Source organism: Eretmochelys imbricata, chromosome 23 (genome assembly GCF_965152235.1).
Source record: "Eretmochelys imbricata isolate rEreImb1 chromosome 23, rEreImb1.hap1, whole genome shotgun sequence".
NCBI classification, from domain to species: Eukaryota; Metazoa; Chordata; order Testudines; family Cheloniidae; genus Eretmochelys; species Eretmochelys imbricata.
Genome location: NC_135594.1, coordinates 3,949,853 through 3,977,207, shown reverse-complemented (window position 1 = coordinate 3,977,207; position 27,355 = coordinate 3,949,853). Strand labels below are relative to the sequence as shown.

Sequence of the window (27,355 nt, the reverse complement as noted above, 5' to 3'; positions counted from 1 at the left end):
AAGAGTTTATTTTTAACAGCCCCTGGGAGAAACGAGCAGCATATCGTAACTGACTGATCATTTAAAAGCAAGGAAGTTTATGAATCACAGCTGTGTTTAGCAGAGTTTGGGATTATGTTAAAAAAAAAAAGACTGGAGTGAAACAAGGATGAGGGACCCTGGACACAGAGAATTAATCCCCAACACCACGCGTTTCAGAGACCAAGACATCAATTTAGCATGGTGTGAATTTCTTTGTTTGAATTAAAGACACGAGAAACCACTGTACCCTGGCAGCCTTCATTTTAACTGAAATATCATATAATTTTAACTTAAATTAAAAATAAAAATGATCAAATTAGACCAACAAAACATGTAACTATTTGAGAACCTTCAGGTGGTTCCATTACTGGTTAATTAAAGAAACCCTGTTTGGATTTACAACTCCCCAGGAAGCAATATTATGTCACTGGCGGAGTTTCATATTAATATATGTAAGAAATCAGCAATAGTGCCCAGGTTTGGGATAAAAGGACATACACAGAGGACCCAAATGCCATATAATCCTGGCACTTTGTGAGCTTTCATGCAGTTTTTCCAGCACTAAGCATTCCTAAATGCATTGTGTTTAGTCAGCCAGCGGACAGGAAGGCTACTTTATTGCAGTCAGATCTCTCCTGGTTGTCAGTCAATGTGAGCAGAGTTCACTGTAACACTTCCCCACTTGGACAAATCCACAAAGGAAGGAGAAGGGAGCAAAAGCCAGGGACAGTCTAATCACTTGCCCACTCTGCTCTTGTGAGAGACGCTCAACAGCAACGCCAAACCTGTCAGACATGCGTGCAGCATGGTACTTCTTTGTAGCCAGTCTTTCCAGCGCTGGCACCCTCCTTGACACCCCCCACTCTTCAAATGGGGGCCACAGGTGGCTTGAATGAAGTCAGTCTCTTACCAAGTTGGGTGCATATCTGACACACAACTGTACAGCAATTTCAGTCTCAGCACTAATTTACTTCTCCAGCTTGCTAACTATGCCAGATTTTAGAATGAAGGCATCGCCTGATGGTCACAGACTCAGGAGAGGAATCCTGCATTGCAGCTTCTTCTATGTGCATACCAGGTTTACCAGGATTGTTTCTAAACACGCACAGGAGGGGTACGAATCAACAGACTGACCCCCTCCTGTTAGCGGGGAGAGGGGGAAGGTCATTCATTCATTCAGAATTCATTTCATCTTCTAAGTCCAGAGCTGTATGGCAAGCAGGCCAACATTTATTCTGAACACGTTAGGGACGGAGAAGCACAATTGCCACACTTCTTCTATCGTGTGTCTCAGGGCTTTGCACCAGCAACTGCAAATGACAGAGCAGCCTGGGCATTTGTAAACAAAAACAAGCTTCAAGGGAGCAGTTTAACTTGGGGCGGGGAGAGACTGGCCCCACACTCAACCAGTTCACATTGGCTCAATGAGGTTTTAAAGCTCAACAGTGCTATCTAGACAGAGAAACTGGCAAGACAACTGAAAATCCATGCTCCCAACCTTAGCTTGGAGAGACTGAGCGTACAAAGCGCATTCAGAGGCTGGCAGGAAAGGGGGTTAAACTCTCTCCCTGAGCTACAGGGTGGGACCCCTGAATGCATGGTGCTGTCCTGGCTCACCAGGTTAGGCCAGTTGCAGGGAATTAATTCTCCTCTCCCGCAATACGCTGTGGGGAGTTGGGGGCTCAGTCCAGCAACAAGACTCAAGAGTGCTGTGCCAAAAGGAGAACCAACGGGTGCAACGGGATTACATCACCTTTCCTCGGACTTGGCTGAAGTGAGCCAAGACCTTTGCTATGGACTTCGGTTAAGGAGAGCCTATATGCTTGGTTCTTAAAGGGGCAGCACATTGTTTATATGTCCTTTTGCTGATGAAGGACTCCACAAAGGTAGTTTGTGAAAGAACGCCCTTTCAGTACCAAGTAGGTGTTCCCAGTCGCCGTACAGAATACTTTCCGGCTCCAGCAGACTTGTTGACTCCCGGTAGTAAAAGCCGCATTCAGCACTTTATTTTATCTTTCCCACTGGCTTCCTGGAATTTGGTGCACACCTTAAAAGGATATTGGCTACATAGGGAAGAAAAAAGATCTCACCAGGTCAAGGACAAGAGACCACCCGAGACTGAAAAAGTTTCTGCCATCCTGGACCCTGATTGTCCACCTACTCCCTAAGGAGGGAGAACAGGTCTTCTGAACATAATGTAGCAGTAGGAGCAGCTTTGTACATTAAAGGGTGACAACACACAGATCTCTAACGGCTGGAAAGCACTATGTAACTTCTCAGTGTAATTACTCATACTCGTCCATTCTCCAATTCTCTTACTGAATCGAGTCCTTCGCATATGTCACCCCCAGTCAACGTCCATGTTCACCTACAAGAAAGGAGTTCTCAAAGTGCGAGCTACTGCCTTTTGCCGGCCTGCATTCACTCTCTTGATGGCTGAACCCCAAAGAAAATCAGGAACAGGGAAAATGTGAAGCTTCCAAAAGAATTTGGCCAGGTTTTATTAGTTGTATTACCATAGCCCCTAGGAGCCCTTGTCATGAAGCAGGACCCCATTGTGTTAGGTGCTGTACATTTTTAATGCTATTCAGTGTATTACAGTAGCACCTAGGAGCCCTAGTTATGAAGCAGCACCCCATGGTTCTAGCCGTGTACAAACACAGAACAAAAAGACTGCCCTTGTTCCAATCTAAGTAACCTACTTTCCACAAACAAGGACCATCCTTTGCCACAGTGATTGTGTGTAAGACTTTATGGGGGAGCAGCTCTGGAACAGCCGGTTTAAGAGCCTCAAGGAGAATAACTTTTTGTAACGATCTTCAACAACAGCTTCAGGACAGTCCTGTGTTTGCATAATGCCTAGCACAACGGCGCCTGATCTTGGCGGGTCCATAAGCACTATGGTAATAAACAGGGTTAATACTACCATTTAGCATACACTAGCTGCCTGCGTATTTATGCTCACGTAAGAGTCAGAACACCCTGGGAACAGGACCAGGCCATTGAATTCTTTGGATGCCTTTTCCCTGTTTTCCTCATTTGCACCTTCAAGTCACATCTCATCTACCCAACGCGTCACATCCCTTTATTCCACAAGCACATCTCACAACATCTGCTGAAAAGATCTGGTCCCAACTCCCTTCCTTTGCTCCAGACTTTTACATCCCATCTGCAGGTTTGTTCTTTGCTGGCATGATCCAGCTTTTCCAAGGAAGCCACCGGCAGCTGGGGTGTTTTCAACACCCATATTTCACATTTTAAAGTTCCCGGGAAAGAGGAAGCTCTTCTCTGGACTGTAACAAACAGATCGAGTCCCAGTCTAGAAGCCAAAAAAAGGGAGCATGAGCAGAGCTGTGTGGGAAAAGAGACAGATCAAAAGCTCTCCCATTTTACAGCCAGCCAAGAGAGAGGTGACCAGACAAGTCAGATACAATTATGTGATGCCATGTGACTCTCGAGGAGATGGGAAGTGTGCCAAGCCTTTCCAATCAGGCACATTTGCTCTGCTGCTACCAGCCAGACACCTCATTATGGCAAGTCACATGAATATGACATTTAAGCAGACAGGATCATTAAGAAAGCCAAAGGGGTTTTTACTGCCACAGAGGAAAGCAACGAGGTATCTGCATCGCGAAGCGCTTATGAGAAACACGGGTCTGCAGTTACATCAAAGAACAGCTAAGCTGGGTGAAGGCCTCTGTGGCATCTCTGCTACATAACAATCTAGACAGAGCTAGCACCTGTGGGCAAAGGGAGAACACAGACTCTCTCTTCCCTCCCAAGAGCAAGTGTCTACAGGACACGCACAGATTCCTGAAGCTGACAAGTAGGTCAGCACAGGAATAATCCCAGCAGCACCTCTAGCCCATCTGAAATTCTCTAGGAACAGAAGGCAGCCCAGTGCAGCCCCTCCCGTAGCCTGAGAGGCATCGCGGTTACGCAGCATCAGTCTCCCATGGGACCAGCAGAGCGCTTACTGTGATGTACAGACAGCACCTGTGTCCTGTACTGTGTAAATGCAGGAGCCGATCCCCGCCATTCCCCAGTTGAAGGAGGGGGTAGGAATGGAACAATCTTGTCACAATTACCCTCAGATCACAAACTCCTTGTATTTCAGGGATGATTTTCAACAGCCCATGGGCTCTACAAAGAGTCCAGTTATACCAGAAAAGACTTGTTAGCATGGCTGATTCTCACACTGGCAGAGGGCATGCGCCGACAGCAAGGAGACCTGCTGCCTAACCAAGGTGAGAAGGGATATTTGCGGGGATGTGAGAGAAGTGTGTTGTCAGCACACAGGCTCCAACTTCCCATCCAGGGCAGTGAAGTCATTCACCTGAGGATACCGGGGAAGTGTGCCGTCCTCAGCTGCACCAGGGGGGGATATTATGGGTCGCTTCCCCCCATGACAATTAGCCCCTATTCACAACAAGGTGAGGAATTGGGAGCTTTGCCTGAACATCAAACAAGCCTTGCATTTAAAGGGTAGCCAGGAAGCCAAGAGGCACTTCAAAAAAGAAAGCCATTCTCCCCCATACAGAAAGCCATGAGGATATGCAATGCATAACCACTGCAGCAATTCACACCTTAATGCCCCAGCTGGGCTCATGGCTCGTGCTGCATATCAAAAAACAATCTGAATAAGCCCTCCCGTAACATAGGACGGATCTAAAAAAGGAGAGATTTTTACATAGGCAATGGGGAAAGTGCCCCTCCAGGAGCCAGACACACGAAAGCCCAGCAATCTACTCCCTTCTGCAAGGTGAGCTTCAAAAGGATCCGTGGCACATGTATAAATTTCCAAAGGGGACAGTAAAGGAGAAACAAATTCCTACCAAATCCTTAGAGCAGGGACCCACTTTCCATTGAAAAAAGCCAGCCAAGGGCTCTCATCTTCCTACAAATGCTGTATGTATTTGAACAAAGATTTACTTCCCATTTAGTGAGAGTGAGCAGCAAGAGCTAGAGCTAACTGCAGCGTCACTAATGGGCTGCTTTGAAAGGTTTCAGAGTAGCAGCCGTGTTAGTCTGTATCCTATTCGTAAAAAGAAAAGGAGTACTTATGGCACCTTAGAGACTAACAAATTTATTAGAGAATAAGCTTTCATGAGCTACAGCTCACTTCATCGGATACAGACTAACAGGGCTGCTCTGAGACACCGTTTCCAGTCACTGTATGATGGAAGGCAGGACAAGGGTAAAACAGTACACAGGGCATGCCAGGGAAAGTGCACAGAGAACCAGTTTAAAGAAAGCTTGGTCTGGATACCTGGTCCAGCAAACATGGGTGCAAGCAGAGCTAATACACAGGAAGACATGAAAACAACATTTCTTTCAATGGTTAAAAACACCAGGAGCAGGGGAGAATCCCGGAGAGCCACCAATTCACCCAGTGCTCCCCTCTTACAGCTGCCCCCAACAGCATCAAAGGGAGGAAATGAGAGGTGCAGATAGATACACGTTACAAGAACTGCCCACTCGAAGACTTGGCCATTCCCAGCCCTTCAAAGAACAATGGGGTGTTGAAGGTAACAGGTAGGCTGTGGAAGAGGCCACAGTCAGGCGAGTTCCCACAAGCCCATCAGCAAGGCCCATTCACATGTCCATGGCAGCATGTGCGGGTTGTAATACAGATCGTAATGCATCTGTGGGAACTTTCACTCAGACGTTCTCCCAGCTTCTGTCTACAGTCTCAGGACACAGGAAAACACGGGCAGCAAACAGGAACATGCTCAAGCCTAAGAGGTGGCAAGCACTGGCCAGAGAGACAAAAGAAGGGGTTTCAAGGTAGCAACAGTTCTAACAACACGCACTATCCTGGCCTAGCCAGGAACTCCCTTAGCTTCCTCCCCACATAAAATAGAAAATGCAGCACTCTATCCTCAGAAAGGGCAGGACACTCCTGCCAATTTGCTCCAGCTGCTCCCAATTTCAGAGAGGAATGGAGCAGACATTCCACCCATTGCTCCCTTTGAGGTAAGGGCCACTTAGCCATACTCCTTTGGAAAGGCCACCCTCTGATAGACAGCAACGTAAGCCTTTCAACATTCAAGCCATCCAACATTCTTACCCACTTTTGCAAAGCCCTCTGCTCAAGGTCAGGGTTTCCCTGTTGCACTGGAAGAGAAGAGTCCATTGTAAGTTTCCGTAGAGCATGAGAAAGAGAGGAAAGTGACCTCTCTGGAAGAAATTTCATCTGTCTCAGAATGCAGCCCCCTTTTTCCAGAACGCCTCCAGACCCATTTGCTCCTATGACATGAGTTTCAGCCCATCAGGAAGAGAGTCAGCAAGGTGGGGAGGCAGGGACTGAAGACCCTCTAACAGGTCTTTTCCCCTGTTAATTACTCGACCCTTGGCCTGGTTTTCAGAGGGCTGAGCACCCAGGCATCCCAGTTAAATCAGCGGGAGCTGTATGTGATCAGCAGCCTAAGGGAAAAAATCAGTCCAAAAGCCTATGACCCTAATATGCTGTTACCCCGGACACAATACACTCGACGGCAGCGTTCTACGGGAAAACGAACACCCTCCGAACAGAGCCACATAAACCATTCCACAGCTTTCCCTGGAACATAAGAATGGCTCTACTGGGTCAGACCAAGGGTCCATCTAGCCTTGAATCCTGTTTTCCGACAGTGGCCAGTGCCAGGTGCCCCAGAGGGAATGAACAGAACAGGTCATCATCAAGCGATCCATCTCCTGTCGCTCATTCCCAGCTTCTGGCAAACAGAGACTAGGGATGCCACTGATGGACCTGTCCTCCATGAATTTATCTAGTTCTTTTTTGAACCTTGTTATGGTCTTGGCCTTCACAACATCCTCTGGCAAGGAGTTCCACGGGTTGACTGTGCATTGTGTGAAGAAATACTTCCTTTTATTTGTTTTAAGCCTACAGCCTATTAATTTCATTTGGTGACCCCTAGTTCTTAGTGTTATGAGAAGTAGTAAACAACACTTCCTTATCTACTTTCTCTACACCAGTCATGATTTTATAGACCTCAATCATATCTCCCCTTAGCCGTCTCTTTTCCAAGCTGAAAAGTCCCAGTCTTCTCAATCTCTCCTCATACGGAAGCTGTTCCATACCCCTAATCATTTTCGTTGCCCTTTTCTGAACCTTTTCCAATTCCAACAGCTGCTGTCCGTGTTCCTAAATCTATATGGCTCCATCTGGTTTGTTAATGGGTGTCCAGAGAAGCCAATGTGACTTGAGCAGATCTGCTAGGGACCCAATGGATTGATTCCAATGGAAGATAACAGACAACTTTTTCAGCCTCCCTACTCAATCTGGACACCCATTAACAAACCAGACGGAGCCATATAGGTTTAGGAACACTGACAGCAGCTATTCTGTACCACACCGCCCCCTTCTCCCATGACACTTTGAGACTCATTTGCTCCTGTTACATGAGTTGAGGAAAGTTCCCAAAAATGACCAGATGGCTCACAGGAGCAAGAATGGGTTGCAAGAGCTTTTCACTTCCAGGTCACTGGTTCAAATTCAGCCTAGCCTGGTAGTGAAAGGAGATTGCCACCACCTGTTTGATGATCCCTTTGCGAAATAAGTCAGGGGAGCTCACCACCATTTTTTAGGAGACTGGTGACCACATCATCAAGGCAACAGGCATTTAATGGCATTCTGATTGACAGTATCAGCTGTGTGCTGAAAAGATCATGGAGATGCAACACCTAGGTATCTCTCCTATGAAAATAAAGAGAGGACTTATTTATTCAGGACTGCCCATCACCAGCACAAAAGGGTTTCCCCATGGCACCTCAGCAAAGGTAAGGGACTCCGGAAAGGAGGCACAAAGCATCATTGGAAAGTGCTTCACAGAAACATCCAAGGCACTGCTAAACTATTCATCACCTGGATTGTTATGAGGGTATAACACACTTCTAAGGGCTGATTTACGAAGAGACCCAAAAAGTGCGGAAGGCTTCCCTGGAAAACATGATGCACAAGGCCATTGACCCATGAACACGCCAAGAGGAAGATGGTGACAGCTGCAGACACAGTCTATGCTCTGAAACACCAATGCCGCACTTCATGCTAATTTGGTGGCTGAACCCTCAGATTAAGACTAAAACATTACCATAAAAAAAGCCACCAAACCAACCCTCTTTGGATTAAGAGAAGGTCTGAGCGGCAGAGAAGGCATAACAGCAAGATCTATCCCAACAGGGAGTAGGATGAGAACTGCAACAGGCTGTTCAACTGAAGGCTCCTGCACCCTGAGTCAACAACAGAGTCCCAGAAACTCCATTTGTAACGAGGAGATGGACTGTTTGGCAGAAGAGTTCGACTACACACAGAGCAAGTCACTTTCATGCACAGGACGGACGTCTGCAGTCAAACCACTAGTTGTTAGCACAGAGAGCGTGAGGAACCTGAAATTCCCTGCAGCTATGCTTGTAAGATCCACTCAAGTCTGAGCAACAGTTGAAGTCTGCAAAGAACTGACACAGCCATTGACAGCTGCAAAAGAGGAGGGGCAAGTCTTATGAAAAACTGAGCAAGACCTATCGGAATTGGGCAACTCTCTCTCCCTTCTCGTGTTCAACAACTGAGCAGAATTAGCGCTAATGGGAGAATCTAGAATGCAGTGCGGGAAAGTTTGCTGAGCTATTTGATCCATGACCACCTTCCCCGTTGGGACAGCACATGCCGAGCAAAAGCGTAGATCCCTGAACTAGCCCAATACCCCCAAATCAACATCATGGAGTTTCAAGGGAAAACCCAATACCCAGGATATTTCAAAGCGTTTGCCCCCAACACCAAGAAACCCTGACTTTACCTAGCACATAATTCCTTCCCGTTGTGCACACCCCCAGGAACCCACACATCAATTTTGTTCTGATTCTTTCCCAGTGGAAATTGAAGCCAATGTCACTGATGGATACCTCAAAGCTCCCTCAATACCATCACGCCCCCTGCTGGGAAGAAGACACTTGTCAGGACTCGGCCCTGAAAGAATGGGATTTGAAGGGTGTACCGGGTGCTACTATGGAATGCTCTGAAGGTTCTTTACAAAACCCCAGAAGACAACACGGCAGAGCACGCGCACGCCAACACACCCCATGCTGTAACTAGGCTTGCTGTGCTGAAGAGGTCCACGCAGCCAAGTGTGAGCGACCTCTATAGAACTACAGGGATCTCCTATGGCTAAGCCAGCACCTGGGCAATCACTAGCTGTGCACAGAAACAATTCTTATTTCACTCCTCTTGGCTGGTCCCTGGGCCTGTCTATCTTAAAACTGGACTCTCTGGCTTAGGCTGAGAACTGTTCCTCTCTCCTCCTCCTCACTTTGTAGGAGGAAGTAATCCAAATCACAACCAGCGAGCAATGTTCAACTGGCCAGTTACTAAGAGAACAGCGATAACTGTCTGAGTACCTGGCTAATTTAATTGACACTCCCCCGTCCCCAACCATAAACCTAACCTTGTACCATTCGCTCATGCAGGAAAGATTATTATTGATTCCTGGTGCACACATAACCAGCCTTGCAGAACATGTTCAAACAGAAACAGTGCCCTCTTGTGGCATTCACCAAGCAAACAGCACTGTAGCTCACTGCAGTTCTACGGACAATTCCCTTGTATAACGAGGAGCAAAACCCAAAGAACACAGAAAGCACCTTACCTTAGCCCCTTGCTCGTCCACTGAATTACTACCTGCCAGCAAAACAGAAGATGAAGAAGAAGTCAGTCACTTTCTCAGCCAACACTGCAACATGAACACTGTTACAAACAGGTACCAGACCCATGTGTACACCTGGCCACATTACATGTTTGAAGGCCTCAACATAACAAACAGATCTCTGCAGACAGCAGAGAAACTCCCTCTCACTTCCCCGGCCCGAGAAGTTGTGGAACAAGATGTCCCTGCCTTCCCACTTTGTTCAGATCAAAAAACACCCAATGCAAATCAGCGATGCGGTCATTCCATTAATTTGTGAGAGACTTTGTGTAATAAGTAGAGCATTAAGTGATGGTAGTGCTCAGGAAGGGTTCCATCTTGACAGCTCTGGAAACGGAAGACTACATTCTAAACAGACTGTCTCACTAATGGGCCTCAGTTCTATGCCAGGGATATCAATGCTAAGTTTCCAGAAAAACATTTTTAAAATTGCAATTAAAATACAAGAACCCCTTAAAAAAAACCCCAGCAGTCTTGGTACTGTGTTGGGATATCAACAAACTCCCTTCCTGGCTAATCTGACTGGCCAGACACCTTTTGCATGAAGGTCGGATACTACAGTGATGTGTGTCATGTAAGTATCTAGACAGACCAAGGAAGGGAGGTTTAGTGGATTAGACTGCAGGCTTTTGGGGCTAAGGACCATACCTATGCGTGTTTGTACAGCATCTAGCACAATAATGCCTAGCTTTATTTAGTGCTCTGAGATCTCAAAGTAATTTATGTAGCACTCATAAAAGGAATGTCAGGGTTAGATTTCCCATGCTGTGTTCCTTTAAGAACTGAATATCTGATGAGCCTGGGGGTATACCATTTACAAAGGAGGTCAGTACCATTAGCTCCCCTTCTACAGACGGGGTCCTGATCCTGACTGGGATCTCTGAACACCATGGTAATATAAATAATAAAAATGGAAAGAACAGAACTCCTGGGTTCCATTCCTGACCCTGCTACTGACTTGTTGTGTAGCAAGCCATTTGCATGCACCGTTAGCATCTATACAATAGGAATAATTATCCTTCACAGCCTTGCAAAGGTGTTGTAAGCTTAGTTTTTGTAAACGACTTGAGATCCTTGGAAGAAAGGTAATAAAAATATAGCCAGTTATTGGGCAGGGGGAATCAGCTGCTAGAGAATAATCAGAAAGGCACTGAGAATAACACATTTGCTGGCATTTTTATAGAATTGTTAATAATTTCCATCCCAAATGGATTGAAAAGCTTACCAAAAATATAGATAACTGCTATCCCGCTACCAGCTCCCATTAGCCCTGCTATCCGGAGCACCATTTTCTTGGCATAGGCTGTATTTTCCTTCTGTTTCTTCTCCTGCTGCTCATCAGAACTGGACCCCTTCCCATCTCCTCCCTCTGTTGACTACCCATGGAGGGTGGGAAAGAGAAAAGATTTAAGTTATCAGGTGTGAAAGTTACAGAAGTTAGGGTTCATAGCTACAGAGAAGAGAGCCACACACAGGTAAATAACTAACTCACTGGACTCAAAACCTTTAGGGAAAAATTCCACTGGCCTTTCTGTTTAGTACCAGAACGTGATTATAGAACCTTTTACAGAACTCCCCGTGAAAGGAATAAAGAAAGCAATTAACATAATCAGAGAAACTAAAGATGGAAAGGATCCATTACATCATCTAGCCAGAGATCGGATTAGCAAATTCTTCAGCCTTTACTGTATAGACAGCATCCTTCAAAATGTGAAATGACTGTAAGTCAATATAGTGGAGTCTGCCTGAATATGCAGACTGCCTGAAACAACAGCTCTAAAAGGAGCATTAACTGCTTCATTTATCCAAAGGGAACTCTGAATCCTAATGAGGCAATTAAATGTCAACAATGTTACCTATTTTTATTCGGATCAAGCATGCAAGAGGAAGATTTGTGCAATCCACCCAGCATGGCTCCTCCTGATGGCCACCCAGCATGGCTCCTTGTGATGGGGTTGCTAGAGTAAGTACCACCATTTCCCCCCCCCGCATTCTGACCCTACGTCTAGTCCAGCCATGGCAGCCTGGGAAAGACTGGTCTCCCCTAAGGTTTCCCTGCACTATTAATGAGGCACAAACTGTCAAATGCTGTGCCAACCGAAGAAAAGACCCTGACCTCGAGAAAATAGCATCAGACTTGCAAACTTTTCCCTCATCCACTTGTTTGGGGAGAGTAAAGTACAAGGTTTTTTCATTAGTGATCAGATGTCCTGGCAAAGGGCAGGGGAGTGGGGTTTTGTGCTTAGCATGGTAAGTTTTCATAACAATTTTACAAGACTGCTTTAAAGTCCTGTTACCAGGGTACTTTCCCCTTACGTTTTGGAGGGTTAAAATGAACCACTGGGGAAATGTTTGCCCCCGAGCCTGAAATCTGAATGCCAAGTCCTAACCAGAATACAATTTTGTTTAGCAACCATTTGAGAGAGCCGATATTTTAAACCTGGAACAACTATAAAACCAGCAATAGGTCTGTTTTTTACTCTCATGGTTAAAGGCCGAATGGCACTGTAAAGGCTGATACCCCACTGAAACGCAGGACGGAAGAATATGACTACCCAAGCAGAAATATGGTCACAAGACCAAGATTAAACACCCAGGTGCCTTTGTGAAAACTACCATAAGAACTGTAATGCTTCCAGATGGTCACGACTTCTGGGCTAGATCTCATTTGAAAAAGAGCAACTTCCCTGTACCAGCCAGAACTCCCTAGTACCATGTCAGGGAATTGAGGTTGGCACAGGCAGATGAGCACATCCCCCACTGAGATACCCACACAACTCCCTGCAGCGCCCCGAGTTTTTCCTGGTTGCTTCTCCTCCAAACACTGACCAGACCAAACCATGCGAGATGCAACAGGCAAACCTTCTCGGATGTGCCAGTGCCAAGGGGGACAATACAGTGACAGTGAGTAAGAATTCTCTCCCATCCCAGATTTCTGTGGAACATCCTAATTTCCACAACCTGCTTGTGGGATGTTTTGGGGTCTTGGCATTAATTCTGAAGCCTGAGACACACCGGGTTGTGAGAGGACAAAGCTGACACTGCCAAGGACTCTCAAGTACATTTCAGCAGCGCCACCTTGTGACAGCCAGGTAGAGACCCTGATGACCTTTCTGCTGAGGTCATGCCTGCCTCTCAATGCCAAGTGGTGGCCATTTCTGACAGTATACCAGACAGGGTCTTGTCCCATCCAGTGACAACTCCCCTTGTCCCTAAACCTGCCCCCAAGCTTGCCAACTTCATCATACCCTATCATCAAACCTGCCTTTCAACTCCCCACACGCCATCCTCCCAACCAATTCACAACCTCCCTCTCCGCTTTTCCTTTCCCACCACTTCCCAGCCCCCCTTCCCTTTGGATGGCAACCCCCAGCCTTCCCCCTCACACCCCCCCAACCATGCCCTTCCCAGTCCTCAACCCCCTCCCCACTGACAACCCCCCCACACCCTAATCCCCTCCCAGCCATTTCTGATCCTTCCCATTAACAACCCACCTCACCACTCTTCCCCATTCCCCCACTCACTGATAACCCCCATCTCTCCCTCCCTCCACCCCCGAATGCCCCTATCCCAAGCTCCCTCAACCATTTTCTAGTGTCCTGTCCTCTCCTCCCCTCCCCCCACATACACCCCACCCTCGGTTGTAATAACTTGGCCAACAGATTTACCCCAATGGTGAGTTTATCTGTAAAAAGTGAGGGTACGCTCATAAGAGATCACAATAACCTGAAACATCAAGTGTCGACGGGAAAAGGTATGAAAAGGAGACAGAAAGACTGAACGCGTCCGAACAAAAAGGCCGGCTGATGTAACTCAAGGCTTGTGGTAAGATAATGCCTGGTAAACAAGGTGAGCGTAGAACCAGAAATCAATGAACCAAAACTGGTGTGCTGGAAAGTAGGCCATCCCCCCAACCTTCCCACCTCCCCACAGCCCCCCAACCTTCCCCCCACCCCATCCCTCCCCCCACCACAGCCCCCCTTCCCACACCCCCATCCCCCAACCTTCCCCCCACCCCATCCCTCCCCCCACCACAGCCCCCCTTCCCACACCCCCATCCCCCAACCTTCCCCCCACCCCATCCCTCCCCCCACCACAGCCCCCCTTCCCACACCCCCATCGCCCAACCTTCCCCCACCCCATCCCTCCCCCCACCACAGCCCCCCTTCCCACACCCCCAACCCCCCCGACACCCTCCCCCCCAAAGAGCAGCCCCGCCCCCGCCCCTCTGGCCCCGCCCCCTCACCTGCTGGTGCTGCCGTAGCTTGTCCTGCAGCAGCGCCTCGGCCAGCCCCACCCCCGCGCCCTGCGGCGGCGCCCCCGAGCTCAGGGCCCGGCCCGGGGACGCCCGGGGCCGCCGACAGCAGCCACCCCCCAGCGCGCGGACCCCGCACGCCGCCGCCACAACCAGCCCGCGAGCCGCCGCCGCCATCTTCCTCCCCCCCCCGGAGCGCAGCGCGCAGGCGCCGGGTGCCGCCTCCCGCCCAATCGGAGCGCTTCGAGCCCAGCCCGCCAATCCACGCGCGAGGGGAGGTCAGGCCGCAGCCGGGGAGATTGAAAAGTAGCGGGGGAGCTCAGCCAATCAGAGGAAAAGGCAGTGAAGGCAACGCCCACACCGCGGCTGTCCACCAATCAGACATCGGGGTGACCCTGACCCCGCCTACCTTGGCTAGGCAGACCAATCGCAAGCGACAGAAGGCCGGCACCGGGCCCTGAGGGAGACAGGCCGACAGACCAATGACAAACCATAGGAGGCGGAGCTAAGAGGGCAGACCCAACCCATCACAAGACACGCCCGCCCTGCGCAGGCCGCTGCCGCCCCAGCCAATCAGAGCGGGGGGAGAGCGAGAAGAACGGAAGGCGGCGAAGGTCAAATGAGGCACTTGGGCTGCTGGCGCCCTTCGCGCTGTCTGAAGCTGGGAGGAAGGGCTGCGGCGAGCGAGGGGCGGGAGGTGGATGGGGGCAGTGGAGGGAGGAGGTAGGTGGGGGGGGAGGTTGGGGCAATGGAGGGAGGGGGGGAGGTGGATGGGGTTGGGGCAATAGAGGGGGAGGGGGATTTGAGGGGGGAAGGGAGGTGGCAGTTGGGAGGGGGGAAGGGAGGTTGGGGCAATGGAGGGAGGGAGAAGGGAGGTTGGAGGTGGATGGGGTTGGGGGGAAATGGGAGGATGGGGATTTGAGGGAGGGGGAAGGGAGGTTGGAGGTGGATGGGGAATAGGTGGGGCAGTGGAGGGAGAGAGGAGGGAGGATGGAGGTGGATGGGGATTTGAGTGGGGGGAAGGGAGGTTGGAGGTGGATGTGAAATTTGTGGGGCAGTGGAGGGACGTGGATGGGGATTGGAGGGGGAGAAAGGAGGAGATGGGAGGTGGATGGGGAATTGGTGGGGCAGTGGAGGGAGGATGCAGTTGGGAGGGGGGAAGGGAGGTTGGGGCAATGGAGGGAGGGAGAAGGGAGGTTGGAGGTGGATGGGGTTGGGGGGGAAATGGGAGGATGGGGATTTGAGGGAGGGGGAAGGGAGGTTGGAGGTGGATGGGGAATAGGTGGGGCAGTGGAGAGAGGAGGCAGTTGGGAGAGGGGAAGGGAGGTTGGGGGCAATGGAGGGGGGGAGGGAGGATGGAGGTGGATGGGGAATTGGTGGGACAGTGGAGGGAGGTGGATGGGGATTTGAGTGGGGGGAAGGGAGGTTGGAGGTGGATGTGAAATTTGTGGGGCAGTGGAGGGACGTGGATGGGGATTGGAGGGGGAGAAAGGAGGAGATGGGAGGTGGATGGGGAATTGGTGGGGCAGTGGAGGGAGGATGCAGTTGGGAGGGGGGAAGGGAGGTGGATGGGAGGGGAGGGAGGAGGTGTTGGGGATAAGAGGGAGTGAGGGGGCTGATGGGGAGACTAGAAGGTAACGAAGGCGGAGCAGTGTGGTAGCAACATTCCCCCCGCAGCACAACACTGATCCTTTCCCAGATCCCACTAGCACTTCAGCTCTGGCCCTTGTGTACTACCTCCTCCTCCTCCCCACTTTTTGGCACACTCCTAGAAGCTGGGCACAGGCCCAGGCTACAGGATTTTTGATGCAACAGAATCAGAGCGTTCACTAGAATTAAAACCTTTGACCCACTTCAGTGCAAAGGATGGGGGGCTTCCTCACCTATGACAGTCTGAAGCTTCCATTCTGAGAGATGTGGAACACTCCATTCTTCTCTGCGTTGTTCACTCTGAAGTCTAGTGATGGCACTTTAAAGATCATTTTCACAAGCTGTGGCCACATGCACTTACATGCCAAATATGTGCTCCTGTTGTAAACAGCCTGTTGATCGAGGAGATTGTACAGTCCAAACTTTGCAACCACAGCCTGAATGCATTTAAATTATCTTGCTCCACCCCCTGAATTGACAGTGGAGGAAATAATATTCCTCATGCCATGTTAGAAGTGGTTCAGGAGAGTTGACTGGACCTTCTTCCAAAGCTGCCCAGTCCAAGCCCAGGCATGGCTTCCCTGCAGGACTGGGTGAAGTGACCCCTCCCTGCTTTTCTGTATGGGTTTCAGACAGAAGCAAGGGATGACCGAGTACCTGAAATTACTTTACTACATTGTAAATTGATGCCATCGCTTCAAGGAAAATAAAAGCAAGAACAATACAGTGTTCTAGAATATTGTTCAAGCAGCTCTACAAACCTCTGCTGTTTAGGGTTTTAACAAGACTCATCGAAACTCACTGCAGCCTGCAGGCAGAGGGGCAAAGCAACAGCTTAGCACAGCTTTTTCCTTTATTCAAATTTATAAAATAACCCAACAGAGGAAGTCCTTTTCTGATACTCTTTGGTGATCCTTATAGTGAAGGGGGAAAATCCTTTCAAAGGAAGATTCTGCCTTAGGTCTGTAGCCTCCAAATTAGGGTTAATTTATTCATAATGTGAGACCGCCCACAAAATATTTCTATTTGAAAAAATAATTCCTAGTGAAAAACAAAATCTTTCCCCTGTGGTGCATGTAACCCAGCTTCTTCAGAACAAGGAGCAATGGTCTCAAGTTGCAGTGGGGGAGGTCTAGGTTGGATATTAGGAAACACTATTTCACGTGGAGGGTGGGGAAACCCTGGAATAGGTTCCCTAGGGAGGTGGGGGAATCTCCCTCCTTAGAGGCTTTTACGGCCCTGCTTGACAAAGCGCTGGCTGGGATGATTTAGTTGGGGTCGGTCCTGCTTTGAGCAGCAGGTTGGACTAGATACCTCCTGAGGTCTCTTCCTACCCTGACCTTCTATCATTCTATTACAACCCAGGGCTGGTGCATATGAACCAGAAAACGAAAGACGAGAAACACATTAGACACAAGAGTGAAAGTGACCCAGTCTGTTATCGCTGGCCAACTTGGGAAATGCAAAAATGGTGCTGAGGTGAACAACTCTGCACCAGGTAAATTTCACCCATGGGTCAACAAGCAGCCGTCAGCTGTTTCAAGGACATTCAGTTACTTGGTCTGGATTTAAAGCAGTGATTTAGACCTGAAAGGAAAAGGGGAATTGAGTCCTGTTTATTGTATTGAGTATTAGTCACTTTATCAGTCTGATTTTTTTGATTGCCAAGATAAAAGAGCCTGCTCCTCCCCTTCAATTGCCACAGCCTTGCTTCAGGCACGACTGGAAGCTTGTCTGAACAGTGCTGCTCTACTCCCCTACGGAAAACCCCTCACATAGAATGGGAATGGCAGGGTAGAAGGGACCTCAAGAGGTCACCAAGCCAAGCCCCGAGCCGAGGCAGCATCAAGTAAACCTAGACCAGCCCTGACAGATGTTTGTCCAACCTGTTCAGAAAAACCTCCAATGATGGGGATCCCACAACTTCCTTTCCAGAGCTTCACTCCCCTGAGAGTTAGAAAATGTATCCTAATCTCTCACCTCAATCTCCCTTGCTGCAGATTAAATTTATTGCTTCTTGTCCTACCTACAGAGGACATGGAGAAGGACTGATCACCATCCTCTTTGTAACAGCCCTTGGCATATTTGAAGACAGTTATCAGGTCCCCCGCAAGTCTTTTCTCAAGACTTTAAACCTGCCCATTTTTTTAACCTTTCCTCGCAGGTCAGGTTAAACTGCTGACCATTTTTGTTGCTCTCTGGATTCTCTCCACTTTATCCCACTCTTTCCTAAAGTGCAGCACCCAGAATTGGACACCGCACTCCCTCTGAGGCCTTGCCAGTGCCATGCAGAGCAGGGTCCATTACCTCCCATGCCTTACATACGACACTTCTGTTCACACACCCCAGAATATCAGCCTTTTTCACAACTGCATCCCATTGATGATTCATTCAATTTGTGATCCACTATAATCCCCCGATCCTTTTCGGCAGTACGACCCCCTAGCCAGTTATTCCCCATTTTGCATTTGAATTTTCCTTCCTAAGTGATGTACTTTGCACTTGTCTTTATTGAATTTCATCCAATTTGTCAAGGTTGTTTTGAATTCTAATCCTGCCCTCCAAAGTGTTTGCAACCCCTCCCAGCTTGGTGTCATCTGTAAATTTGATAAATATACTCTCCCCTCCATTATCCACATCATTAATGAAAATATTGAATAGTACCAGCCCCAAGCAGGACCCCACTACATACACCCCCTGAATTTGACAAACCATCGATAACTACTCTGAGTACAGTCTTTGAACCAGTTGTGCACCCACTTTATAATAATCTCATCTGGAACACATTTGCTTACAAGAACGTCATGGGTGACTGTGTCAAAAGCCTTCATCAAATCAAGCATCTACAGCTTCCCCCCACCCCCATCCACTAGGCCAATCTGCCCCCATCCACTAGGCCAATAACCCTATCAAAGAAGGAAATAAGGTTGGCTTGGCATGATTTATTCTTAAAAGCCATGCTGGCTATTTCTGATCACACCATCATCCTCTAGGTGCTTACAAACAGATTGTTGGTTAATGGGTTCCAATATCTTCCCAGGTATCGAAGACAGGCTGACTGGTCTACAAATTCCCCATGTCCTATTTGTTCCCCCTTTTAAGATAGGTACCATGTTTGCCCTTCTCCAGTCCCCTGGAACCTCAGCTCCTCCAGGAGTTCTTGAAGATCATTGCTAATGGTTCTGAGATTGACCATAAGGTGTGTAAGGAACTAACTGAAACAATTTCATCAGGCCTTGCCGACTTGCATCTATCGAACTTGCCTAAATATTCTTTAGCCAGTTCTTTCCCTATTTTCGCTTGCGTTCCTTCCCCCTGGTCTCTTTGGACGTTTTAGATATCCCTTTATTTCATAGGCTAATAGGAGGCAAAGGGAAAAAAAGAAAAGCTCAGACAAGATCAAGCTGTTCCATTCTTATCCATTCCATCTGGCAGGCTGCATTTGAGTGGTTCCAATGACCGTGGCCTAGGATCCAGGCAGCCTATTGCATCCGATGATACAGACCAAGCACATGCAGGGGGCACGGGACAGATGGATTTTATTGAAACGCAGGCACAGCAAGTGGTTTCCCTTTTCAAGAGGAAGGAGAAGAAGCGTGTTTAGTGCTATGGGACCAACCCCAGCCTCTACCCCTGCCCTCCCCACGTGTGAGCACACACTGTTTTTCCTACTCCAGTCCCAATTTACTCATGAGACATAACTGCAGCATTACAAATAAAAACAAACTCCAAAAACAACCACCAGCTGTTCTGGAAGAAAAAAGAAAAAAAAAAAAAAGCAGTTATCCCCCCCCACCCCGGAACTCTGTACAAGGACATGTTGAACCAGTCTCTGGTCAACTGCTAAAAAGGCCCCAGCCCTACGGCTCCAGCAGCTTGCCCAGGAATCGCAAGTTGAGGATCTTGAGCTGCTCCTCCAAGTCCATGCGGACGATGCCATCCTCTCCGTCGATGCTCAAGAGGACGCCTGTCGCCTCCCGGTCCTCCCCCAGGATCACCTTCACCTGGAGAAAGCAAGCACAGGAGCTTGAGGGGCAAGGGGATTATGCTTCTGCTAGATTTGATGCTGGAAGTCAGAATTGATTGTGTCTGCCGTGGGGTAAAAGGGGCAAGGCTTGAGCACAAGACTGCCTGCACAGGGTCAATAAGTTCCTATCTATGATCCTTATCTGGCTGCTCCTAAGTGTATTTATCTTTCCAGCCCCCTGGGACATAGGACAGCGCTTTAGGATCCAGAGATGGAAAATGCTAAAAGAAAACTAGGTATTAGTATTATCCCTATTGTACAGATAGGGAAACAGAGGCCCACAGAGTTAAAGTGACTTGCCCAAGCGAAAACTGAACCCAGCTCTCCAGAATCCCAGACTAGCCCCCTAACCACTGGACCATCCTTCCTCTCTAGGCATACGAACAACCCACCCCACCACATGGATTGCTCAGTACAATCCTGATTAGCTAAAGGCTGGTAGAAATATGTGAAGCGGTCGGGTGCGCTCAGGGTTGGAGGACACCCTAAGAACAGACATCAAGGTGGTCTCAGAGAAGGCAAGCAGTCTCCATTTCCATGTCTTGTCTATTTGGACTGGAAGCTCTTCAGGACAAGGCTGGTCTCTTACTCCTGTCTGGGCAGCGCCTGGCACAATGGGCACTCAGTGTGGGCACCAGAACATTAATATTCATGATCTCTGCAGTTTGGAAAGACCAGCTGCATCAGAACAAAGTTTGACCATCACATCTATTAAACCTGGACGTTCTGAGTGCACATTAGATCTTTAACTCCCTATTAGTCACGATGGGGGTCCCGTACAAGCATAGCTGGCAAAGAAACTATTCTTTCTTTCTGGTGGTGCCCACAGCATGCCATGTGTTCCCAGGCACAGAAGACAGCATGGTCCCAGCTCCATGGAACTCACAGTCTAAAAACTTCTCCAAGGATGATTATATTGCAGGAGCACCTAGAAGCTGCAGTCATGGACCAGAATCCCATTGTGCCCGGCCCTGTACAGACAGAATAATACCTCCTGGGTGACCTTGGGCAATTCATTCTCCCCCGCACCCTCCTGTGCCTCAGTTTCCCCATCGGGAAAACAGGCATGACGACTCTGACCTCCTTTGTAATGCCCTTTGAGGTCTGCTGATGGAAAGCGTCAGGTAAGAGCGAGGGATGACTGTTGTAACTGCTTGAATGGGGACTATTTTCGTGGGACATATTACTACTAACTGAGGGACAATTCCCTCCCCTTGTACTCCTAACAATCCAGGGCCAGGGCCAGCGCCTACTGTTTGCACCGCACCTAGCACAATGGGCCCCACAGGGAGTACCACACCAACCAGGAACAAATTACTCTTAATCAAGACCCAACACAGTCATACAGAATCAGGTTCTACGTAGGACCGTGTAATCCAGCCACCGGAGAGGCCAGAGATGCCATTTGATCAGAGCTGCCAGACAGACGGGTTGGCGTTAACGTACCTTATTGTTTTTGGTCGGTATGACGGGCTCTAGGTGCTCGCTCGAAATGCTGACCACCTTCTCGCTGTCCTTCAGGTAGACTGAGCACATTCCACCCTGATGGGAGAAGACAGCCCGGTCAGGCGCCGACATTAAGCCATTCAGAGACCGCGTGCTCTTTCAGACCCATTTGTAGAGCATGCCTGAGCTCAAACACAAAGCCGAGAATTCCCACCCCGGGATGCGAACCTCTGGAATTCCAGGAAGATTCCAGCTGATCCCAAGAAACTCTGTCCCCCCCTCAAAAGCCACTTAGGGTACCTCCACGCTGCAAGCAAAGGTCTGATTGCAGCATGGGTGGGCTTTGATCTAGCTCACGCAAATAAACAAACAGCTGTTTACACACATCGGCACAGTATTCAGCATGGGGCAGCCACCCAAGTACGTGCCCAGGTGGCCCCCACATCGACACTGCTGTTACCTGTGCACAGGTGTGGCGCAGAAAGGTTGCATACAAGAGCCTTCTCTGCAGTTTGTGGTGTCTGAATGGCCTTATTGTGCACGCTTGCTGCTAACCAAGTGTGTTCTTACAACTCCTCATCTTCCTCCCTTAACTTTCCCCTCCTCACCCTACTGGCCTTGCAACTGGACGCGTTTGGTTATTCACCGCACCACGTGTTGGCACCACTAGTCTTTATGTCCCTCGCTCTGGTCTCTGCCTCCCATGCACTATCCTGCACAATTCAAACCTGTTCACGTCCCTAGCCTCTGTTTGCCAGAAGCTGGGAGGATGGATCACTTGATGATTGCCTGTCCTGTTCATTCCCCCTGGGGCGCCTGGCGTTGGCCACTGTCGGAAGACAGGATACTGGGCTAGATGGACCTTTGGTCTGACCCAGAATGGCCGTTCTTATCTAGCTTATGTATGCGAGGGGGAGGGATAAACATTGGAGGACAGACACCAGACCCAATACAGCCGTGCATGCAGGCAGTAGTTCGGTCTAACTGGGTTTCTCCACATCCCCCCTCTTCCCAACACCTGCAGGATCCAGACCTCGAAGCTACAAATACCCTGAATGAGATCAGATGGAGAATTCAGAAGTGACGGCGGCCTGAATACTTGCTTCTAACCCAGTGGTCCAGGCAGGGCTGTTCTCTACAGCAATATTCTCCAGGGCATTTCCTAGTCTTAATTAAAGAGGCCCCAGGGGTTGCCCTCTGCCCATAGCACAGTAATTCTCGCGGTCAGGATGCTTTCCTGGGTGCCTAGCCAGAGTGTGATTAATTTCACCCTTAATTATTTCATCCCCTTCCTTAGTAATTACCCATCAGACCCTCCCTTATGCCCCATCTGGTTGCTCCCCGGCCCATTGACACGAAAACAGCGCGCTCTCTGCTACGCACCGTCACACTGCGGATGACTCCCGTCTGCCCCACCACCTGGCTGTCCACATAGGTGTCTCGAATTTTGACCTGGATGTCGGTGGTGACCCAGTCGCTGGAGTTCTGCTCAATGCCGGAGCCGGGGGTGTGCGGGTTGTAACCCCCTGGAGAAGGAGCCCCTGGTGTCATGGGGCTGTAGCCCACTGGGCTGGGACTGGGGCTGGCCTGTGGGGAAGAAGCAGCACAGAGTTAGAGGTCTCTGCTCTCTGACATTAGCCTCTCACGGCCACAGCAAGAATTCCCGTTGGGCCACATCCCCCCCCGGATCTGGCTAAGCCACCTGCAATTTGCGGCTCGGCCTGGCATTTTACCCAGCAAGGCGCTTGGACGGTACCTGATACGCCATGGGCGACGGGGTCGGGTGGTAACTGGCTGGCGAGTGGGTGTTCTGGTAGCCCACGGGGCTCGGCGCCACCTGGTGGTAACTCTGAGGGCTGGGGCTTGGCTGATAGGAGCCCTGAGGAGATGGAACAGCGTACGGAGAAAACTGATCAGTGTTGTACCTGCAATGAGAAGAGACAGGCAGTGAGGAGGGGGGTAGGAATAGAAGTCGGAACCCAGCGGGGCTCCAGTCTGTGTCCTCCTGCCCTAAGAGATCAGTCCATGGAGCCATAGACACGGGGATCAGAGATCTGCTCCAGCAGCAGGAGCACAGAAACGGGATCGGATCTCCGGAAACTAGCAGATCTCCTTTCCGGATGGGCGCGCTTGGAGAGAGAGCAGGGTCACCGCAAGACGCTGGGAGGCAGCACTGCCTCTTGTTGGGGTCAGGCAGCAGGGTGCACCCCCGGGGAGGGAGGAATGGCCGCCATGTGGCTAGAAAGCAACGCAAGGCCCCTGACAGGAACTGCCCCGCTCTGCTCTAATGCTAGGCGCAAAGAGATTCACCCCAACCTAGCAAGAGACTCTTCCCCCGTCCCCTCTCCATGGGCATGCGCACTCACATGGCTGGGGTCCCCGGCGTCTGCGGATTGTACGGCGGATTGACCTGCGGAGACGAAGGGTCGGGGTAGCCGGGAGTCTGGGGGTTGGGGGTCCCCCCGTAGCCTTGCGGAGAGGGCGTGGGCTCATCATCGAAGCCGTATTCAAACTCCTCATCCGCCCTGGGGAGGAGAACGCATCATTCGCGCGGCATGTGGGAGACAGACGTCTGCAGCCCACCCATCACCTCCCCTTTGGAGCACACTGAAGTAACCGCCCCCGTCAGTTCTCCACTCTCCAGCAGAGGGCGCCACCACTCACATGCAGAGTTCCCTTTGAGCTCCTGACACATGACGCCCCCCCAGCCCAGCCCCCTCTCCCATAGCCCCCATCATGTCACACACCTCTGCCCCTTAGTGGCTGACCACGTCAAAGCTCCCCCCCCATCCCCAGACTAGCACGCGAGACACGAACCTGGAGGGCGTATTGGGGTTGTTGGGGTCCCAAGCCCCGCTCTGCGCAGGTGTCCGGCTCCCGTCGTGCAGCGGCGTCTGGGAGCCGTAGTGCGGGGTCCTGCTGCCTGAAAGAGCCCAGCGCGCGCCTGGTTAGCACCGGGCCCAGGCAGCAGAGATGGGGAGGGGCCAGGCCCTACGTCACCCTTCTTCCATCCCACCCCTGGCCAGGATCTGGGGGAGAAGCGCAGGTCCATCGGGCTCCCCCATTACCCAGCTCCATCAGGTGGGGCAGGGAGCACGGGCACAGGACAGAGTGGGTCGACTGCAGGGCTGGACAGTTCACTCCCGCCCTGTTCCCGGGGAGCCCCCTACCATAATCCTCCTACCCAGGGCCCAATTCCCCCAGCCCCCGCAGCAGCAGGCTCAGCTCACTCACCGTCATGCAGCGGAGTCTGCGAGCCGTACATGGGGGTGCGGGAGCCGGAGCCGTACATGGGGGTCTGCGAGCCGTACATGGGGGTGCGGCCATAGGCGGAGGTCATGCCGCCAGGTCTCCTCGAACCCCTGCCGGCGAGAGAGGAGTTGCTGTACACCCATTTGCTCTGCCTGTCACTAGCGGGGCCTCAGCTTTCCCCTGAACACTGAAGCGGCCAACAAGGGTGGGTGCAAACTGTGCTGAGCCACTGGGCACTGAACTAAGCCCAGTTTCCCACCAGGGGCACCAAGTTGCTGGTCACTACCCAGCTGGGCTGGTTTAGCCAGGGTCCTAGAGGTTAGCAGCTCCATAGCCCAGGAGCCATCCCAGTTCCCCTTCTGTAGAAAGGGAATTTTCCCCTGCTCCCCTTCCAACCGGAGGAAACGTGGGGATCTCCTCTGCCCCCAGCCTGATCGGCACTCGCTTCAACCACGGAGCCGGGCTGGCAGCCTCCATTCTGGGCTTGATCTGCCCCGATCCGGGCCCCACATAAGACAAGCCTATCACACAGTTCCCAGCTGTGGGACTCAGCTGACTGCAGGTGACACATTACAGCAGCGTCCAGGAGTGAGAGTCACGGACCAGGACCCAGACCCAGACTCGTTGCCAGGGGATGTTGTGAAGGCCAAAAGTACAACTGGGTTCAAAAAAGAATGAGAGGAATTCATGGAGGACAGGTCCATGAATGGCTATTAGCCAAGATGCTCCGGATGTCCCTGAGCTGGGCCTGGACAACAAGGGATGGATCCCTCGATAATTGCCCTGGTCTGGTCTTTCCCTCTGAAGCATCTGGCTTTAGCCCAGTATCCTGTCTTCCCAGTGGCCAGAATGACCATTGGTCTGACCCAGTACAGCCATTCTTATGTTCTTACTACGCTTCTAGGCACAGATCAGTGCGCCGGGCGCTGTACAGACACCAGAGGGCAGTCATTGGTGCAGCTACCTGGGCCAGAGCCGACCCCAGCAGCCCAGGATTGCAGCTTGCTGGCGGTGGCCCCCCAGCCCGGGCTCCCCTCAGAACGAGCCCCGTCTCCCCCGCCCGCTGCACTTACACTGTCGTGAGGCGCTGGCGATCCACTGAGATGGTCTGGCAGGTAGAATGGAGTTCCACGCGGGCCGTGGACTCCGTGGCATCCTTCACCACGCCGATGTAGCCTGAAAGAGAAGAGGCCTCAGCGCTCTGCACCTGACGCAGCTCCTCGAGATCCCAAGTGTATACAGCAGGGGGCGCCCAGCCTGAGCATCACCAAGGGCCGCCTGGAAAACGGGCCACGAGCCAAGCACACGTGGCCAGAGCACCAGCTGGAATCCAGAGCTCCCCTGCTCTGTGGTAAGACCTGCTAGGAGCTCAGGTCTACTCGGTCCTCACTCGACAGATACAGGGAGGGGACAGCCACAGGCTGGGTTTGAACTTTGGAGCTCACCTTAGGAGCTCCCCTGCATGGCAGGGACAGACGGGCTGTCCACTAACAGCAGAGACTAAGCTCCCTCTCAGGCATGGGAGCAAAACCCGCACGTCCTGACTCTCTGCTCTAACCACTGGACTCCACCACCCTCCCACAGCCAGGAACAGAACCCAGGAGCTTCCCCCCACCCCCTGGCCCCAGCCACTAGACATGCTGCCCCCGGGAATTCCTCACCGCTCGACAGTCCCCCCCACATTCTAATGGAACAGACCTGCCAGATACCTCCCAGCTCCTTCCTGCCCTGCTACGAAAGGCAGAGGACTGGCCCTGTCCGGCAACTGGCCTATCATTACCTTTGTAGGGTCCCTGGGAGATCCGCACCGTCTGCCCTATCAGGTCGTTGTCCCTGCGTCCGCGGCCTCGGCTCATCCCACCCCCGCCAAAGCCACCTCGCTGACCTGTGGAGGGGGGCAGAGATCAGAGCGGGACAGTGCCCCCAGGGCTGCAGCCTCACATCACCCCAGTGTTACAGGTTGCCCCCGCCATACAGGACAGTAAGTCACCATAGTGCTGCACCGACCCCCAAACAGGGCCAGCCGGGGGTGCTATAAACACCGGGGTGAGCCAGAGCCTACAGAAATCCCCGAACCAAGGCCCAGCCCACAGGACACCCACCTGCTGCGCTGGGGTGCATGGGGCTGCTGATCCGAGGACTCATGGGCGCAAAGCCACCGACGGTGAAGTTGGTGACGTCCCGGGGCTGCAAGAGGGAAAGCGCATGAGAGCAGGAAGGGGAATCCTCCCGCAGAGCTGGGGCTCCCAGAGGAAGGAAGGAATCTCTGGGTTCATCTCCCCCACACAAAGCTGGGAGTGGGGGCGGGAAAGTCCCTCTGGGGCCCTGAGATGAAACCTGGTGATGCACCAAGGGGGAGCCAGGGTGACACAAGGGGGCACTATGTTCCCCCAGAACCAATGAGGAGGGAGTAGATCCATGCCCTGGGAAGGGAAGTGTGTACACATTCTCCACCCCGCCCACAGGAGGCTCTGGCTCCGCCCCACCCCATCAGCTGCAGGAGGACACAGCCCTAAGGCAAATCGGCCTGCAGCTTTCTTTTCCCTTCTCTAGCCAAAGATCTCAAAGCACTTCCCAAACTCACCCCTACCCACTTCCTTACCTCACCCCCAGTCTACCGGGGGAGAGACTCACAGGGTCACACATGAGCAGGGGAACCCAGGAATCCTGCTTCCCAGGGCCATACTCTAGCCACCAGACAACACTGTCTCCGTAAGTTGCCGGGGGCTGCTGATTCACATTTCAGGGCATGGAACGTTTGCCAGCTGGGGGGTCTGGAAGAAATCCACCCCTCCCAATGCAACCACATTGGGGGTGTCTTCCTTGAACCACCCAGAAGTTGCTGAAAGGGACTAGGCAGCCTAACCCACCCTCATGGGGATGGGGAGGCAGATCTGGGACAGACGGGCTCATGGTACAACAGGGAGGCAGGACCCGAGACTGGACAGCCCAGTGGTCTGCTTCAGGCAAGTCATACTAGCGAGGGTGAGGCCCCGGGCGTCTCCC

At 51.3% G+C, this 27,355-nt stretch overlaps 2 protein-coding genes across 5 annotated transcripts in view; both read right to left on the bottom strand.

The window, feature by feature from the left end:
- The window catches only part of TIMM50 (translocase of inner mitochondrial membrane 50), a 46,883-nt gene extending 32,732 nt beyond the window's left edge, over positions 1–14,151 (bottom strand). The window contains exons 1-3 of one of the 3 annotated variants that reach the window (XM_077840544.1): positions 13,966–14,151; positions 10,945–11,095; positions 9,663–9,694 (exon numbers count right to left, since the gene is read on the bottom strand). In XM_077840544.1, the coding sequence (XP_077696670.1) occupies positions 9,663–9,694; positions 10,945–11,095; positions 13,966–14,151 (369 nt within the window). The other 2 variants (XM_077840546.1, XM_077840545.1) reach the window with 2 other exon arrangements.
- Positions 14,152–19,146: 4,995 nt separating this feature from the next.
- Positions 19,147–27,355, bottom strand: part of SUPT5H (SPT5 homolog, DSIF elongation factor subunit) — a 30,065-nt gene continuing 21,856 nt past the window's right edge. For both annotated transcript variants that reach the window (XM_077840073.1, XM_077840075.1), the window contains 10 exons: positions 26,452–26,536; positions 26,130–26,234; positions 25,423–25,525; positions 24,332–24,459; positions 23,915–24,020; positions 23,464–23,622; positions 22,854–23,022; positions 22,481–22,684; positions 21,098–21,193; positions 19,147–19,628 (listed from right to left, as the gene is read on the bottom strand). In XM_077840073.1, coding sequence (XP_077696199.1) covers positions 19,485–19,628; positions 21,098–21,193; positions 22,481–22,684; positions 22,854–23,022; positions 23,464–23,622; positions 23,915–24,020; positions 24,332–24,459; positions 25,423–25,525; positions 26,130–26,234; positions 26,452–26,536 — 1,299 coding nt within the window. In that variant the 3' untranslated portion in view covers positions 19,147–19,484. The remainder of the gene's footprint in view (positions 19,629–21,097; positions 21,194–22,480; positions 22,685–22,853; positions 23,023–23,463; positions 23,623–23,914; positions 24,021–24,331; positions 24,460–25,422; positions 25,526–26,129; positions 26,235–26,451; positions 26,537–27,355) is intronic.